This window comes from Diadema antillarum, unplaced genomic scaffold (genome assembly GCF_040938485.1).
Source record: "Diadema antillarum isolate AM-2024a unplaced genomic scaffold, OU_Dant_1.0 seq00001436_RagTag, whole genome shotgun sequence".
Taxonomy (NCBI): Eukaryota; Metazoa; Echinodermata; class Echinoidea; order Diadematoida; family Diadematidae; genus Diadema; species Diadema antillarum.
The window spans coordinates 21,012-37,821 of record NW_027272186.1 but is presented as its reverse complement, the minus strand read 5'-3'; the positions used below and the strand labels follow the sequence as shown (position 1 = coordinate 37,821).

The window sequence follows — 16,810 nt, the reverse complement described above, 5'->3', positions numbered from 1 at the left end:
TAGGAAATGAATTGACTGTTTTCCATCATTTAATGTTATTTTGATTAATTTCTGACACAAATCATGCAATAAAGTTGTCTCTGCTTTGAATGCGAAGAATCTTTATTTTTACCAAATTTGAGCATTGGAAAAAAGGTCGATGCGGCTACGAAAAGTGCCAAATCTGCGACGTCACCAAATGTGTATACAACCCAGTGGGATTTACGTATCTATAGGCAAACTGTGTGCACTTTTCAGGAAATTGGTGTGTAATTTGTTGCCAATCTAGAATAAATTTTTCGCCAAAACTATACATTCACGTCGTGAAATTGTTTGTTTGTTTGTGTTCATTGGAATCATTTTTTTTTCACCGGTAAATTTACGGAAAAACTAAGTTTTAAAAGCACAAAACCTATCGTCAGCTTAAGATTCACGATCGCCGTGATTAGCTGTTCCTTCGTACAGCCACAACTTGCTGTTATTATTGACACAACAAATCGATCATTGTGGAGGAATTACGTATAGCTGAGGTAATCTTACATACTCATGAAGGATGATAACTAAGTCAAAGAGCTGTAATTGATTTGGAAATCATTTTTACACCCATAAATTTACGGAAATACGACGTTTGAAAAGCACAAAACCTACCGTAATCAGCTCAAGATTCGCAATTACCGTGATCAGGTGTACGCACAACAGTACCAGCAGAATCGGCAATGAAGAGGTATTCCTTGATGCCGTGATTTCAGCTTGATTCTTCTTCGAAATGGCATGATGAAGGTTTGTTAGATAAATGTGACCTTCTTTTTCTCTTGTGTGTTGGTTTCTAATTTCTACCTCAACTTGCTAAAAAAGAAACAGTCTAACAAAGCGGGAAATTGCAACATTTCCGTGCTGAGCAGCAGTCACGATACACGTGTTGCATGCAAGCATGCACCGCTGCTGCAGCGATCCCCATAGTATAACACGTAGGTTGCTTGTAAACAAGGGGGTCCTCGGCGCAGTTGACCTATCGTGAACACGTATTTCGATTACGTGTCTTGGTAAGCAACAAGGCTATTTACGCGTCTGGGAGACGATTTGCATAAACTTACGCATGTTTCAGACGAGTTTATGAATTAAAGTGAGTAGCATGACATCATGCCATGACCATATTTGGAATAAGCAGAGGTAGAGCTTTCTGTAGGTACCAAATGTGTCAGGGTTCAACGCAGAATATCTAAGACACGATCGCCAAAAGAACAGTCATTTTCGCCGTAAGCGAAGGCGATTTGGTCATTAGACGTATGATTTTGGCCAACTTTTGAGATTGACACCACACTTTTCTCTTCAAAATTCCACATTTTGTAGGTAGTATTTCGAAATGTTGTTGATATCAATCAGAAACTAGAAAATTTTCCCTACAACGTAATACCAAAATGTCAATCTGGTCCCTGAGGTAAGTCATTTTTTGATCTTTTTCGGGCTGTAGCGCGAAATCACATTTGCCGAGAAGTTTCGGGTTTTGCCAGAGCGGGTCTCATATATAGCCGTACGGCAAATCAGCTCATGAATACACATTACGTCGCTCAAATCCGATGTTTCTTGTAGCGAACGGAGCTACGTGGTCATGGAAATTGGGTGTTTTTTTTTTCAATCTAAAAAACAGTTTGGGGGTAAAGTTACATCGTCTAAAAGATATCCAGTTTTGTTAACTAGCTTCTTAGCTTTCCGTAGATATCAAACTTGTCATATTTCTAGATTCTCTATAAATTTCTGCTTTAAGAAAGGGAAACACCCTGTAAACACTTGTGAATATACTGTGCAAACGCAGCGAGGAAATATTGTAGCTGGTTTCTTTTTTCAGTAACATAGAATGTGCAACTGGATGAGTAGGTATGACCCACACATCACATCTGAAAAATGACAACGTTATGCTTGTTATGCTGTGATTCGGACGATCGAAGCAATTATTCTGTAATCAACAAAATCAAACATTGTCAAACGGAATAGCACAACAGAATGTAGTTATTAGTTTAAATGTAAAGGCATGCTGGAAGCTTTCACTGATAATTATGAGTGAGATAAAGTACTCAAATTTGTACAACATGTAGTCCCCCTCTCCCCAGAAAAAAAAAGAAAAGAGAAATCTTTTCACTATGCATACAAGGTTCCAAGCACAATGTCCTTGCAAACTGCTGGAAAGAACAGTGTCCCACACTGTGAAACACAATGGGAAACACTTTGGAAACAAATTGTGAACAGCGTGATATCTCTTCACATTGTAAAAACCGAGCGTTTCAGCATTTTAAACAGACAGTGTGACACAGTGTATGACTATGTGAGCACTTTGTGGAGAACCCCCCCCCCCCCCCCAAAAAAAAAAAAAAAAAACCAAAAAAAAAAAACCACTACACCAAAATGTTTTGGAAATCATCTTCACACTCTAAAATTCGAGCGTTTTCTCTCAGCCGAATATTATGACTATTGTGGCAAAATCATACCTTTTTTGTCTATAAAGAAGGTGATCCTGTCTGTGGAATAAAGCCTACCTAGACCATTGAATCTAAAGTTCGCGTTTCTTCCCGAGAAAAAAATCAATTAGATCATTGACAAGACACCGTTAGATTTTGCAGCACTTGCATAACTGCTCTTATATCGCTCACTTAGCCGTTAGGTAATTCCAGACTAGAACTGGTAACTTCAAGCCATACCGGTCGTAATTCCAGTCGACGGTGGATGAAACTTGCTTGCGTCTGTTCCAGGTCACATGTCACGACAAAATTTCCGTATTGCTGTCTGTCGTTACTTTCGGGCCAGTACTGAAAACATCTAACCTGGAGAATTTTGCGTGTGAGAGATGATAAAACATTTTAAAAGACATAACGCCATAGGTTTAAAGGCATGTGAAAAAAAAAACCCAATGTGCGTATTATACGCATTTTACTTCAGGAGATTAAATTGTAAACAATAACAAATATGTATGTGACCTATTTCTATTTAGATACTGTTCAGGGGGTGGACAAGACATTTCATGCTTGGGGATTAAACAAGAGTATATGCTATTTTAGATATACAGCAAACAATTTCGTTAAATCTGATGTTGGTGACACGGGTCTCGATAAGCCGTTTCCTAGAGATAGCGCATTCGGTATTTGTTTTTGGTGTTGTCGCTTTTGTGTTTTTGAAGGGGTTAAGGGCCATGCTACAATGGTATACACTTTTGCATTAGATATATCTTTGCCGGGTTTTTTTTTTCTAACAGGTAAAGTGTACAAAACTTTTGGGTTGATATGATATTCTTGGAACATGTAATTGTACAATTAAGTAAAGTCACTTTGTTTGTACCTTATCATCTTCTACAAGATTGGTCAGCATGACGACAGTAGCAACATTCTGCTCGTAAATCATCTGCCAGAAGTCGTTCACAGACGCATTGTTTGGAGCTGTGAAGTGATGATATGAATATATGTTTATTTCCTAATAACTCGGAAGTCAATGATACATACACAACACAAACATACACAAACGCACATCTCACGAATGTATAATATATATTGTATATATATGATATACATACATTACCATAATTTGTAAAGGAGAGAGAGAGAGAGAGAGAGAGAGAGATGCATAGCTAATGAAAAAGTTCTAGAAAGTTTTGCTAGAAGCATTAGACATGTTAGATGTGGTTTGATAGAGATAGTTATTCCGAAGGTCTGTTAATTCTAAAATGAAAATAAGATTTCTATTTCTGGAGGTTCGTTGTACCCATATTATAGTCTTTATGTTTTTGGGTTAAACGACCCGTACAAATCAGTGCCAGCTCCCCCCCCCCCCCGAAAAAAAAGGAAACAAAAAATATGCGAATAAGTGTTAAAAGATATGCGAATAAGTATTGAAAGATAAAGAATAATGCTTGAAAATGTACGGTATAATAATAATTCCTACAATGCAGGTATGTTCCTTATTCATACACAAAAGCGTAATTGTATACAGTAAAAACAAAAAGAAAGAGAGAGATGCACGCCAAAAACACGAATGCAAAGAACAGGATCATGAAATTTGTGATATACATATGTATCCATGAACGAATTTATAATTTCAAACTGATTCCCCAAAATCAAATTAACAACCCAAGCAAGCTCCTGTGGGGCAACTTCCTGATTTCAATGCACAACCATTGAAATCTAACGTACCCCCCCCCCCAAATAAAAAAAAGAGGAGGTAAGACTATCCCTAATTCGTATCCCCTGTAAATAAACCGAAATGTGGATAAAGAAAAAAATGAAATATTCTTCAATAAAGAAAAATGATGATAAGTGACTTTTGGTGTTCATAGATTATTGCCTGTTTCAAACTGACTTTCAATGACTGGATTAACATTTCTAAATGCCGATATCGATTGTAAGACTATTGTGTTTGACTTTGAATACATTTTGATGTATTTAAGTGCCACAAATGGAATTCTCCGTATCGCCAATGCGTACAAAAAAAAAACATAAAAAAAAACCAAGCAGAGCCCTGTCACTTATGCACCCTGGGATTCCTCGGGAGCTTTGTCACTCCCAGTTGGTCGGTTTGCCGTGCGTATCAGTTCGCAAGCGATTCAACTCCATTATCGTCTGCGCATGCCTTTCTACATTTTACTGATTTGCGGTCACTAACATCATATTTCACTGCTGTAAGGCTTCAGTGTGCTGGTCACGAGGTAGACAAATTCGTCAACACAAAATACGCCTAGACAAAAGCGGAACGTGACCTGAATGTACAATGCAGCCAAAATCCGGTGGAAGTTTGTCCCTTGAGCGATCCCATAATGCGTTTGAAGCGATGTTCGCCGCAATGGACCGAGGTATTGACAATACAGAGAATTCAGCGGGAAAATCTATGTCATACGTTTTTGTTTCTGTTTTTTGTTCTTGCTTCATCACTGGATTTATTAAGTATGTATGCATGCCTTTCATTCAAAGGTACTGAATAATTTCATAACACGATAAAAATTTCATCATGGCAAAATTATCAAGACAAATCTTTGAGAGAAAATGTACAAAACATTGAAATATCTTTAACGCAGGTATTCAACAAATACCCCGTAGTTTTTTTTTCAAGTTACATGCAACAACATTGGTGAATATACTCTGTCTGATATGATTGAATTTGTGGAGAGTAACCTGTTCCGAATTTTCCATTCTGTTCGAAATTTCTCTCCGAAAAGTTTGTTTGCATGCAAATATTATTTTATATCTTGCTCTAAAATTGTATATAATACAATATGGTATCATTTGTGAATAATCAAAGAAAAAACATATTAAAAAACAGTCATCTTACTTTTAAAAGGATAAGAATATTCTATAATTTTGACAACAATTTTGACATCAATTCTATTCATGATTGCCATTCCAAATTTGTTGAAAACAGTTTACATTACCTTGTGTTGCAATGTATGCCTCATCTTTTCTGTATCCCTGCAGATTCACACACGATGGATTGAAACAGTGACATTGCTTTGTTGATGATAATACCTATCATGATGATACTCATACTATAATGCTAGAAATAAAAGTGATACCAGTGATGAAGACAACGATCTTAACGGTCTCATTTATATCCATGCATGGTAGTATCTTCCTCTGTTAGCATTACCCCTATGTGCAGAAGGCCATTGTAGCTGTCAATACGTTTCACTCTCCCTATTAGCACAATATAGCTTAATTACCAAGAACCACACAGCAACGGGGATATCAGTGACGGAAAAAAAAATCAGTGGTGCTTGGTGCTTATTGCAATATATATATATATATATATATATATATATATATATATATATATATGGGTGAGAATTTTGAACGATGTACAATTGCCAATTTTCGTACCTTCTGACATTCTTTCCCTTAGAACACGCCAGGATGATCTAAGAAACCAGATTTTTTCATGTCATCTCAAAGATTGGTAAGTTTCCTTTCAGGAAATATATGGTTTGGTTGCCTTTTGCCTGATATTTTTCATTTCACAAGGACTTAAAGCGTAAAAATACGGTAAAAACGCTATTTTCACAATAATTTTTGTTTTTCAAACTAATGATGTGCATTTTTAATGGTACGTGACATCTAATATCTGACCATATTCTGGATCTTACATATCATGGGTATGTACCACAAAATTATAAGAACTTTATGAGCACGTACAAAATTACAGAGAACAATTAAAATATCAAAGTCCTAAACAGACGAACGTCCGTGATGCTTTTATTTCTATCGCTGCTGCAAATTCTACTTTGTTGTCCCAACTGTAACGTATACGAAAATTTGGTGTTCCACCTAATGAACATATCCTGCAAAAATTGTACGTCTGCTGGCTCTACATGGGACGTAATATTCTTTTATGCAAAATTATACTCAGTTTTCGTCACGGACGTGCTTCCGCTATTTTCTAATAAAGATCGTAGCCCATGAAACGTTATCGGCGATATTGTTCTGAGTCGTAATTAACTAAGATCTACCAACACGATAATATGTTTGTTTTGAATATCTGTCCATCCTTTGTCAAATAGGAACGGAAATTGTATTTTTAGACGAACCTCCAAGAAAAAAAGAACGTCCGTGATGATTAAAACGTTTTCGAGTGGGACACCATCTTGCTTTGATGGCGAAGGTGCATTTTACCTTTGGCTCTCTTGCCGAGGAGCTGCATGCCATTGTTGGAGCGGACTGAGGTTCGTCCGCAGTTTTTGGACCATGCAATTCACCAAAAACCAAGCAAATAATTGATATTTTCTCTGAAAATTCACCTCCTGATCCCCCTCTGGGCAAGACATATGTTGTAAGGATGTCAAATTTCTTATAATGTGCATCGACAATACCTTTTCAAATTTTTGAAAGAGTTAGGAAGGCTAGGTACTCTCTGCCGATTAGTTATCCGTCCTGGAACATGACCCTAGTAGTAGAACGAACGTCCGTGATAATTCCAGAGAACGTCCGTGACGTATGCAATCCCTCCGATAGGGATAACTTGTCCCGAAAGTGTCCTGTATTCTTTAAAACTTTTGGCTCGAATAGCGACAAATAAAGTTTTACAAAGTAAATACTGAGTTTAGAGCAGTAGTTTCAGAATTTTTAAGGCGTTATGTGATCATGATGAACAAACAATTGAAAATTTACTCACAATTTTACGCTTGTTTTCCCTCTAATTATACAAAAACAGCTAAACACTTAAAACAAAGTTATGGGAAAATGGAATTTTGCGTAATCTGTAATTTCTGTGCGTTTAAATTTCTTTCTAATGAGGTTCTGGAGACAATTTGTACTGTTACAGGTTCTGAAAGTTTCGCTCACGGACGTTCTGTCCGAGAAAGGAAATTTCTGACAATTACAAATATATCACTGCACATAAGATTAATGTTAGTTGAAAATATTACCAAATCACCGAGCCGCTCATACCCGAAAATGAATAGCGTTCAGCACTCAATTTACCTGTAATAACAAACGGAAAACGTTTTTTTCACGGATGTTCGTTGGTTGAATAAGTCAATGGATTACATAGTAGGAGAAAGAGGATCAGTGCCACTTTTTAGTGACAGGTGCTCTAAGTGTTTATCTTTTGAGTATGGTAGCTGCCGTCTCAAACAGAACACATCCAGTTTTGGTCTCCATAACGGACGTTCGCTGTAATTGTCATGATATTAAATGCCTTAACTCATTCTTATTTTTCTCTTCATGACGATTTTTCTCTCATTCCCTCAATAGCCTGAACATGCTGCGACCAAACAGAAAACAAAAACAAAACAGAACAAACCAAAACAAATCCGAAAAGTGCTACGCAATCACATTCAGGATAATGACGGAAGAAGTTTGTAATGAGCATGTGTTGAATAAGAAACGGAAAAATTTCAAAAGGACGTGGAAGCAGTTGAATGAAAATGACTGAGAAACAGAGAAGGGATCGAGCTCCAACACACAGAGAAAAGAATTGCCAGTGCACTCCCGTTGTACCAAATTCCTCTGGAGAAGTTTTTGTTTGTTTGTTTATGTTTTTTTATTCATCGAAATGCCGTCACAAGCGAGCAAAAATCATGCAGTATACAATTATTGTCTGATGAAAACACACAAATCCTCCGCTTATCATCACATGGTGTTGTTTTATACTCATCAATGAAAAGCAATATTCATTTGTAATTTTTTCCAAGATTTTTTTTTTTCATTTTACATTTAAGAGACAGAGAGATCGTCAATTTGTTTGTGCTTTTGTGCTTACTTTGAAAACACATGTTAAAAAAGTAATGATTAAGAATAGGTTTAAGGTTGCACTTTGATACGTTCGATCTTCCAAAGATTCGTTACTCCGATGTCCAAAGGTTTGTTATTCCAAAATGAAAAAAAAATGTAGTTAATTCAGGAGGTTGTTATTAGAAATGTTCTTCGAAAAATAGATATTAAGGATCATTATTTTTAGGTCCGTTCTTCTAAAAGTGGAATGGGTCTGATATTCGTTTAGGTGAAAACGGTTATTATGATGTTTTGAAATTGGAGGATTTTAGTTGTTAACTTGTTTCTCCACATTTGGATAAGCGAACATAAGTTTTCATGTTCCAATTAATAAGCCTTTCGGTTAACCTTCGGAGATTCCTATCATTTACCGAATAAAAAAGCTTCATGATTATACGAACTCTATCAATTTTCGTATTGACAAACTGTATGAATAACGAGCCTCCGAAATGACGCGCTACAAAAGGTTTGTTATAACAAACCATATTGTATAATATCGAAGTCACAAACATCCATCCAAGATATATGGACTTATTGTGTCTTGTTATGACGAAACTTCGCAGTATCGAACCTGTTATCATTTCTGCCTAATATAATAACACATTTTTTTTTTCTCGGTAACAGTGTGTAACACAAGGAGCAAACACAGAGGGATTTCTTCCTAACGTATTCGTTTGCCCTCCCCAGCTAAACTTCGTATTTCTATAACGGAGCACATTTCTATTGTTTTTCTATATTAATTCTTTGTCATAATTTTAGCTGTGACCATGTTCGTTGTATAAAAAGCAAATTTTGCATTGTAGACTTTATTGAAGTTTTGGACCTGAATATTTACTTCATGATTGCGAAATTTTGATAAATATTTTCGTTCTCATAAGGATGGACTACGTCACTGAGATTACACGTACGTTTGTACGTTCATTTACGAGAGATGGAAAATTGTTTTCTTTGATTCCTCAGTGTGAGAAGATAAACAAGTTTATATAATTGAGAATTGGTAATATCTATTCAGGATTTTGCAGAGGAGTTTGTTCTCGACATGAAATTGCTGTTTGTTGTGAGTAGAATGCGTTTCCAACTCAAGAGAGCTGTATTGTTCAATATCTTGTTTGTTCCGAACGTCCGTGAGCTACATGCGAACCTCCGTGATGAAAACTATGCTATGTTTGTTGGGTTATAGAGACTGCCCAAATGAGATACATCTTAAAAAGGTATATTATTATTTGGGAGTGAGGATTAAAGTATAGGATAGTGAAATAAGAGGTGAAAATATTGAGTTTCTGTAAAATGCGCGTAAAGTGGAGAAAGTGTTTAGCGGAAGAGCAATATTTTTACAGAAATGACGAATTTAGTTAAATCATCAGTTGTCTACCATTACGTACAGGTTAAGAGTACAAGCTTAATATTCTGCAATCACGTACACATGTCCCTTAAGATATTTCGTTAGGATTTTGAACTGAATCAGATCTTTGAAAACTATGTTAAATGGTATTCAAATCTATGTGCAGTACTATTCCTTACGGACGTTCGTTGCTCTGGACATGGTAAACTTCAGCGGTGAATAAAAACTTGTTCCTCTGGGAAAATCCTAGTATAATTGGGTTCATATTAAAGCTTGAGTTATACTCTTTCAGGTAAGATGAATGATTTGGAGAATTTCCTACTTTTTAAATTTTGCCTTGTTTTGGGTCAATTGTACATCGTTCAAAATTCTGACCCATATACATATATATATATATATATACATATATATATATATATATACATATATATATATATATATATACATATATATATATATATATATATACATATATAAAATATATTGATAAACAAGGTAGAGCCATGTGTGTCAGTCTGCGAGACCATTGAAATATAACAACTTTTGTTTCAAACTTTCGAGTACATAGCGTCTTAAGAGATTTACAACAGCTTCAGTGCACATGTGCATGAACGTTAGAGGGTTTTCGTGATTAGCTTTTATACATATCAAAATTCTTCACAAAAAAAAAAACACTGCTCTTTGGCAACATTTTACCGAACACAAGACCACAGATGAACATTGTGCTTGTATATGTATATATATATATATATATATTTTTTTTTTTTTTGGGGGGGGGGGAGGCGGGATAAATTAGATTGAAATAGAATACGTTTCTAAAAAGAATTCTCTACGGGGTTTTTGGTCCGAGAAATTGTTCGCAATGAATGCAGTGAGAAGACCAATTGATAATCGCTATCCCAGGACATCCTGTTAAGAAGACTAGAGCTAGATCCACCACATAACGGAACGATCCATAATAAAAAAAAAGGTCTTCAAGTGCGAAAGACTTCATACGACAAAAATTAATAATTTGGAGTTACAAAACAATCATTCTCTTTAAGATGTAACAGAAGTGAAATAAAATTAATGTTCTGATTTAAAAAAAAGCATTATACGAGGGAATCATCAGATGTGAACAGTCTACAAAAGTCAAGACGAAATGTACATTAAAAAGAACTTGGAGGCCTCGTGATTTCCCCAACCTTATCCTTCACCTTGGTGATGTTCATTCCATATGATGTCATCTATATTCTATCGGAAAAATGTACGTTCAGAAATGTCATGCTTTTCTATAACATCATAATTTTTTTTTTCTTAGCCTTTGAGCTGAATAAAGAATACAGTTCGCAATTGGTTATCTCTCAAGAGCATACTGGAAACATATAAATGTATACTTACATCGATGAATGTTGCATTGATGTAATCTGCTCCCGGCTCGGTGGATTTTGAGTGTAATTTTACACGATGCTCTTCGACTAAAAAGAAAAAAAAAATTAGCAACAACAAACCTAAAAATGACATAGTAAATCAATATTTTAAAGGTTGTCGCTCCTCCGATCTTTTTGCAAATGTTGAATCTAAAGTCCAACCAAAAGTTAAATCTAAAACCGAAAGTGCTATATTTATCATTTCTGAAATGGTAGTTCAACATTTGGGTATTAAATTTAATATTTGATAAAAGTTTAGAGGAATGACAACATTCAATATGTTGATTTACCATTTAATATCTTAGAGTGTACAAGCGATGCTAGGAGTTACGTTTTAATGTTTGAAACGTTATACACTTCCAGGTCATATGAGAACCCTAAGAGGGAAAAGTGAGGTGTACAGGTGTAGGTCTAATTCATGTGAACTTTGTAAAAACTTGATAATTTCAGGATGACTACAAGTATACGACAATAAAAAAGACATGTTGTCCTTTGGACACCTGCTGCCATCCTTGTTTTTGTAAGTAGATAACGTTAACCTAGCACCAAATGCACCCTTACCATCTGATATAAATTGAATAATAAGCATAACAACTATTTGCAAATATTTAACTTGTTTAAATACCTAAACTTATTTTCGTCACATTGCGTAGGACGGAATCCAATTCAACAATGTGTTCTTTTGTATCGTATCCTTTGTTCAATACTTGATTTGTGATTGACTTACATGTGACTATGTTGTTGTAGCGATTCTTCATTTTGTTACGTGGAAGGAATGCCGTGCTGTTGCTATGCGCCTCGCTATAAAGATCCTGCAATGAACAGATGCAGAGAACCCTTCAACCGTTAAAAGTTATGCTGATAGAATAAAAGAGATTTCATGTAAATAATCAAGAATGTACAGCAAAACGATAGGAGAGATGACATGGACATACCCTGGCGTGGCCTTATTTATCAACTGGATTTAAATTCAAACTTCTTGACATGTATCCACGTGTGTTGATACTGTTGAAACGTGCTGTCGTTCAAAGAGTGAGTGTTCAGGAAATATGTACTCGTTTAATTATAATGTTTGAGAGCTGAAAATCAAATAATGTAAAAGAGAGAGATGTGTAAATACTACAAAGAATGATTGCTGGACACTAGGTCTTTTCAAGAGTTTTGAAAATTCATATGATTAAAGCACAACAAAACGCTCTCAGTAATTTCAACTGAATCAGCGCACTCACGCTATGGTTAAGTTAGCGTTTAAAGCGTCTATAGTCTCAATACCTTGAATTCCTTCTCGAAGCCATCGGGAGATTCAAGATTTTGTTTGACGTAGTTCGCCAAATTTCTCTCCAGAATGGGTCCATGAATTATTGCGTCAGCCTCTTTAGGTGGAGTAACGACTTCCTGGTATGGGGATCCTTCGACGGACAGGTCAGGAGCGTCGCTGAGACTGAATGCTGAAAAAGTAATTTAAAAGAATAATGCAGCGCATTTCCTGTCAGACTACAAAGGCCTACACCATGTCAGAAGAAACCAAAGCCCAATATAAACAGAAAGTGAGTGAAAGCAATATGTGGTAGAATACATCGGGGTTGGCCTAATAAGAATGTTTAAAGTCTGAAGTTTTGATTGAAATCGGACAACGTGATTGAAAAACAAAAAAAAAAGAGAATTTTTAAAGTTTCGTGCCGTCAATGCTGGATATAGGGAGACAACATACAGCTCTTGACGTCAATTTGTACAACAATAAAGCCAATAATATTACGAGAATCCTACAATCGCACAATTGTTTTTCATGCAAAGTGCACATCCAATTCAATTGTTACTGATATGTAATGCTTCTGAAAGTGGTAAGTCACGCGCTCTTTCACTATGCTACAAAAGCGAAAATCTGCTGGCGTCTCATTATTTTCTTCCCAGTTTTGTCCATAATGACGTCATAAAGTGTAATAGTTTCCTTATCCACAGATGACGACACCATAACTTAATGACTTCCTAACTTCCGCGGACATTGTTCTCTTTGTCTTTTCTTTTTCTTTTTTATGCTTCAACGTTTACATTTCCCGAATTCACAAATTTCTTTTCATTCCTTTAATTGCATATATCAAGTAAGAATTAACCCGTTCCATACTGAATTCTGAAATGCCCATAGACTAACACGCAGGCCACCAGGTTCCCGTATGGAACGGGTCAATATCACATCCGCATCTGGGAATCTACACCCTACAAGCAATGCTTCTATGTAGAATCCTCATATTTCACATGTCAAGCTGTACTTGACAATTCATCCATGCTTTGTATTGTTATGTTTATGGTTTATGTATTTGTTAAATTGTGGAATATGGAACAATGAAAACAAAACAAACAAACAAAAACATTTGAATAGATTGCCGGATTTTGCTCAAACTTTCATTTATGTGTTCTACTGGTTTTACTGCTTTTGCTTTCAGCCTGTCCACATTTATATTTTGGCTTTGGTTTCCCTTTCAAAAGAGTCCCTAGGAGATACGAGTCTCACCGGACCAGAAGAGTGAACTACTTTAATGGACAGAGTAGTCGCAAACTATATAGACCAGTCAAACGGTTTCTCCAATAAACTTACATGTAGTTCCACACCCACTCACTCAGCTGTATCAATCACCGGCAATCGATTCAGTTCAGTGTATTTTCTCTCTCTTATGTTGACTAGCAGAATGATATCTCTTACGTTTTTGATAATATCTTATATCTTATAACAAATGATTTTCTTTCCTCAGAACTCGCACTTTGTGTAAAAAGCGCAGCATTACATTTCCCATTGTAAACACTGGTAAAGAAATGCATTGTAGTATTATCGCCTGTATGCAATCAGTGATACATTACAGTAAACAATAGTTACAGGAAGGGCACGTGCTTGCTCCTATTTACTCATACTTGTAAAGAACTTACACTTGACTTTTGAAGATTTCGATACAAGCATAATGTCCGATTGAGGCGAGAAAGCAGATCTGAGAAAAGCGGGGAGAATGCGAAAATTAAATGTCATTAGAAAACATTGTTACTTCTGTGGATTGCTCTCAGCGAAATGAGACGGAATAAAGAAAAATGGTTGTCTTCTTTCTTGACGCACAAAAAGTTCACAATAGTAAATACGATCAAGAGACAATAACTGGCAGAACGTTTTTCAGAGGGTTCATAATATGAAAGGAAAGAGGAAATAGTCATGCTGTTGAATACAATCACAAACATTTGTATGGTTTAAACAAAGTAACAAACCAGAACACAACGTTGCACGGACTACATTCAGCATTACGTATACCCAAAAGTGGGCAAAAAGTTAATTGTTTGACGGAATTCCGTTGTTAGAAGATTGAGAATGTTTTGTCTGAACCTTAGCATGTTGATAATACAAAACACAATGGAGGGTGTTTTCAGCTGAATCGGTTATGAGTGCAGATGCTTAGAAGTGCTTAGTAGGCGGCTGTAGTACAGCGTAATGGCAATGATAATTATGATGTGTTCCGGTCGAGATGTTTATTTATTTATTTATTTATTTATTTATTTGTTTTGTTTCAGTAGGGTAGCTCTGTCAGTGGCTAAACACTGTTATTCTCAGAGGCCCTACATATACAATAACGTACATCACGAAATACATACATTGTAAACATATTAAAAGAAAATAACATAATATACAACTGCGGTACACTTACAACATGGCCAGATAATTGAGTATTGCGGAGGTAGAAAAATAGATAAATAACTTCATCTTTAACATTGCAATTAACTGAGAAGTGATATGCTGAGACATAACTGAGAAAGATTGAAGTGTCTCGGTTACAGCACATGTATATATTGCATAATCCATAATTCTTCATTTCACATCATATTACATAATTATAATCTTTCTCAGAAACAATCAACACACACATTTATACATTTTTACAATTATAATGATGACAGGGCCTTTAAAGACAGGCTAGCTGAATAAACACAAAAAACCTGCTCACAATACCACTCTTTCATTCATTATACAATAACTGAAATAGTACAGCATATGAGAGAGAAAAAAATAAGGAAATAAGGAAGTATATGGAAACACCGTCAAACACATGAAAAAAAAAACATTTCATATACACATTATTCTGAACAAAAAACAATCATATAATTATCATTAACTTTACATTACTGGATATCATTTGATACACAATCCATGCGTAATGAAACATACGTCATGATATGACATATAACACTAAAGATCACAGATGAAGAAAAGAATCAAAATACGCTCAATATTACATCTGCAGTCGTAATTACTATCACATTCCATATCTCACTCTCAATAACACAGTTTTGATCACCCCCCAAAAAATACTAATACAAAACATACTATTTGTCTCTTACAATTAAATAACACAATATTCCTGTTACTCTTGTCTTTCAAAATAGAAAATAAAAAATATGTTTCACTACAAAACATTTGGCACACAAACTAATCACACGTGAAAGAATGAAATAGAAAGAAACAAAATCAGATAATGAACAATTTGATAACTTAGCAACCCAGCTATTTTGCTTATTCTCAAGTTTGTCTCACTATCTCCTCCAGTACAGATTTGTAAAAGCTTGTTTTGAGGATGCCTTTTTAATATGATTTGGGAGTTGGTTCCAGATTAATGCTGCTTCATGGGAGAATCTCCGTTTTCCCATCTGTGTTCGGGTTTTTGGCAAGATCAGACCCATATTTACTGCACTTCTAGTTCTGTGACTATGTAATGATTGAGACTGGGCAAGCATGTTTGACAGATAGCACGGTGATTCAGTACTTAGAGCATGGTATACCATTTTGCATTTGTGAAACTTCCACCTTTCTTCAATGTGTACCCATCTCAATTCATCTAATGCTGACTGAGTCGGAGTTCGAACATCAGCTCTTGTTATAACTCTAGCCATCTTTTTATGCTGTTTGATTATTACATCTTTTGTATTTTGTGTACAATTTGACCAGGCATTGCAGCAGTATTCAAAGAGGGGCATAATGAGTGAATTCGCAAGAAGTTTCAAACTACTTCGTGGTAGGTATTTTTTAATGCGGCACAGTCGAGCAATTCTTGCGCCAATCTTCTTGCTGGTATTTTGAATGTGTTCCTTCCATGTGAGCGATGGGTCTAACCAGACTCCAAGATATTTGAAAGTGTCAACCTGGGAAAGCTGATGTTCATTTACACTGATGCAGATACCGTGAGACACTTTTGACAAATTATGTGGCGAACCAAATATCATGTACTGGGTTTTTTGTAAGTTCAGGGCCAGCTTATTTACAGTCACCCAGTCATGTATAGATCGCAGTGCTGAATTCAGAATCTTTTCTATTTCTTGTGGATTTGAGCTACTGAAGAAGAGAACAGCATCATCGGCATACAACATAATTTGACACTTTGTTGTAACCTTGGGTAAGTCATTTATCATAATAGAGAAAAGGAGGGGCCCCAGTATGGAACCTTGGGGAACTCCCGAATCAAGTTCACCCCAGCTAGATTCTACTTTACCAATCACTGTTTTCTGTCTCCTATTCTCTAAATAGTTAGTAAACCAAGCCAATTCCATACCTTGCACACCATACATATGTAATTTTTCTAAGAGAAGGCTGTGGTTTACGGAATCGAAGGCTTTACGAAAATCCAAAAACACTACTTCCGTTAACTTCCCTTGATCCATCTGTTTCAACAAATAATCAGAAAAATACGTGAGTACTGTATGAGTGCTGTGGCCCTTGCGGAAACCAGACATGAAAATCATGTTGTAGCAGGTAAGATTGCAGTTGATCGTGTACTGCACGCTCCAGAATTTTCATGACAATTGGTATTACAGAA

General features: G+C 35.8%; 1 protein-coding gene across 1 annotated transcript in view; it reads right to left on the bottom strand.

Moving 5' to 3' along the window:
• Nucleotides 1–16,810, bottom strand: part of LOC139709450 (putative receptor-type tyrosine-protein phosphatase mosPTP-1) — a 34,905-nt gene that overhangs the window by 1,291 nt on the left and 16,804 nt on the right. The window contains exons 10-16 of the mRNA XM_071621417.1: nt 13,890–13,948; nt 12,243–12,418; nt 11,698–11,782; nt 10,942–11,018; nt 5,387–5,423; nt 3,307–3,404; nt 2,673–2,795 (exon numbers count right to left, since the gene is read on the bottom strand). Coding sequence (XP_071477518.1) covers nt 2,673–2,795; nt 3,307–3,404; nt 5,387–5,423; nt 10,942–11,018; nt 11,698–11,782; nt 12,243–12,418; nt 13,890–13,948 — 655 coding nt within the window. The remainder of the gene's footprint in view (nt 1–2,672; nt 2,796–3,306; nt 3,405–5,386; nt 5,424–10,941; nt 11,019–11,697; nt 11,783–12,242; nt 12,419–13,889; nt 13,949–16,810) is intronic.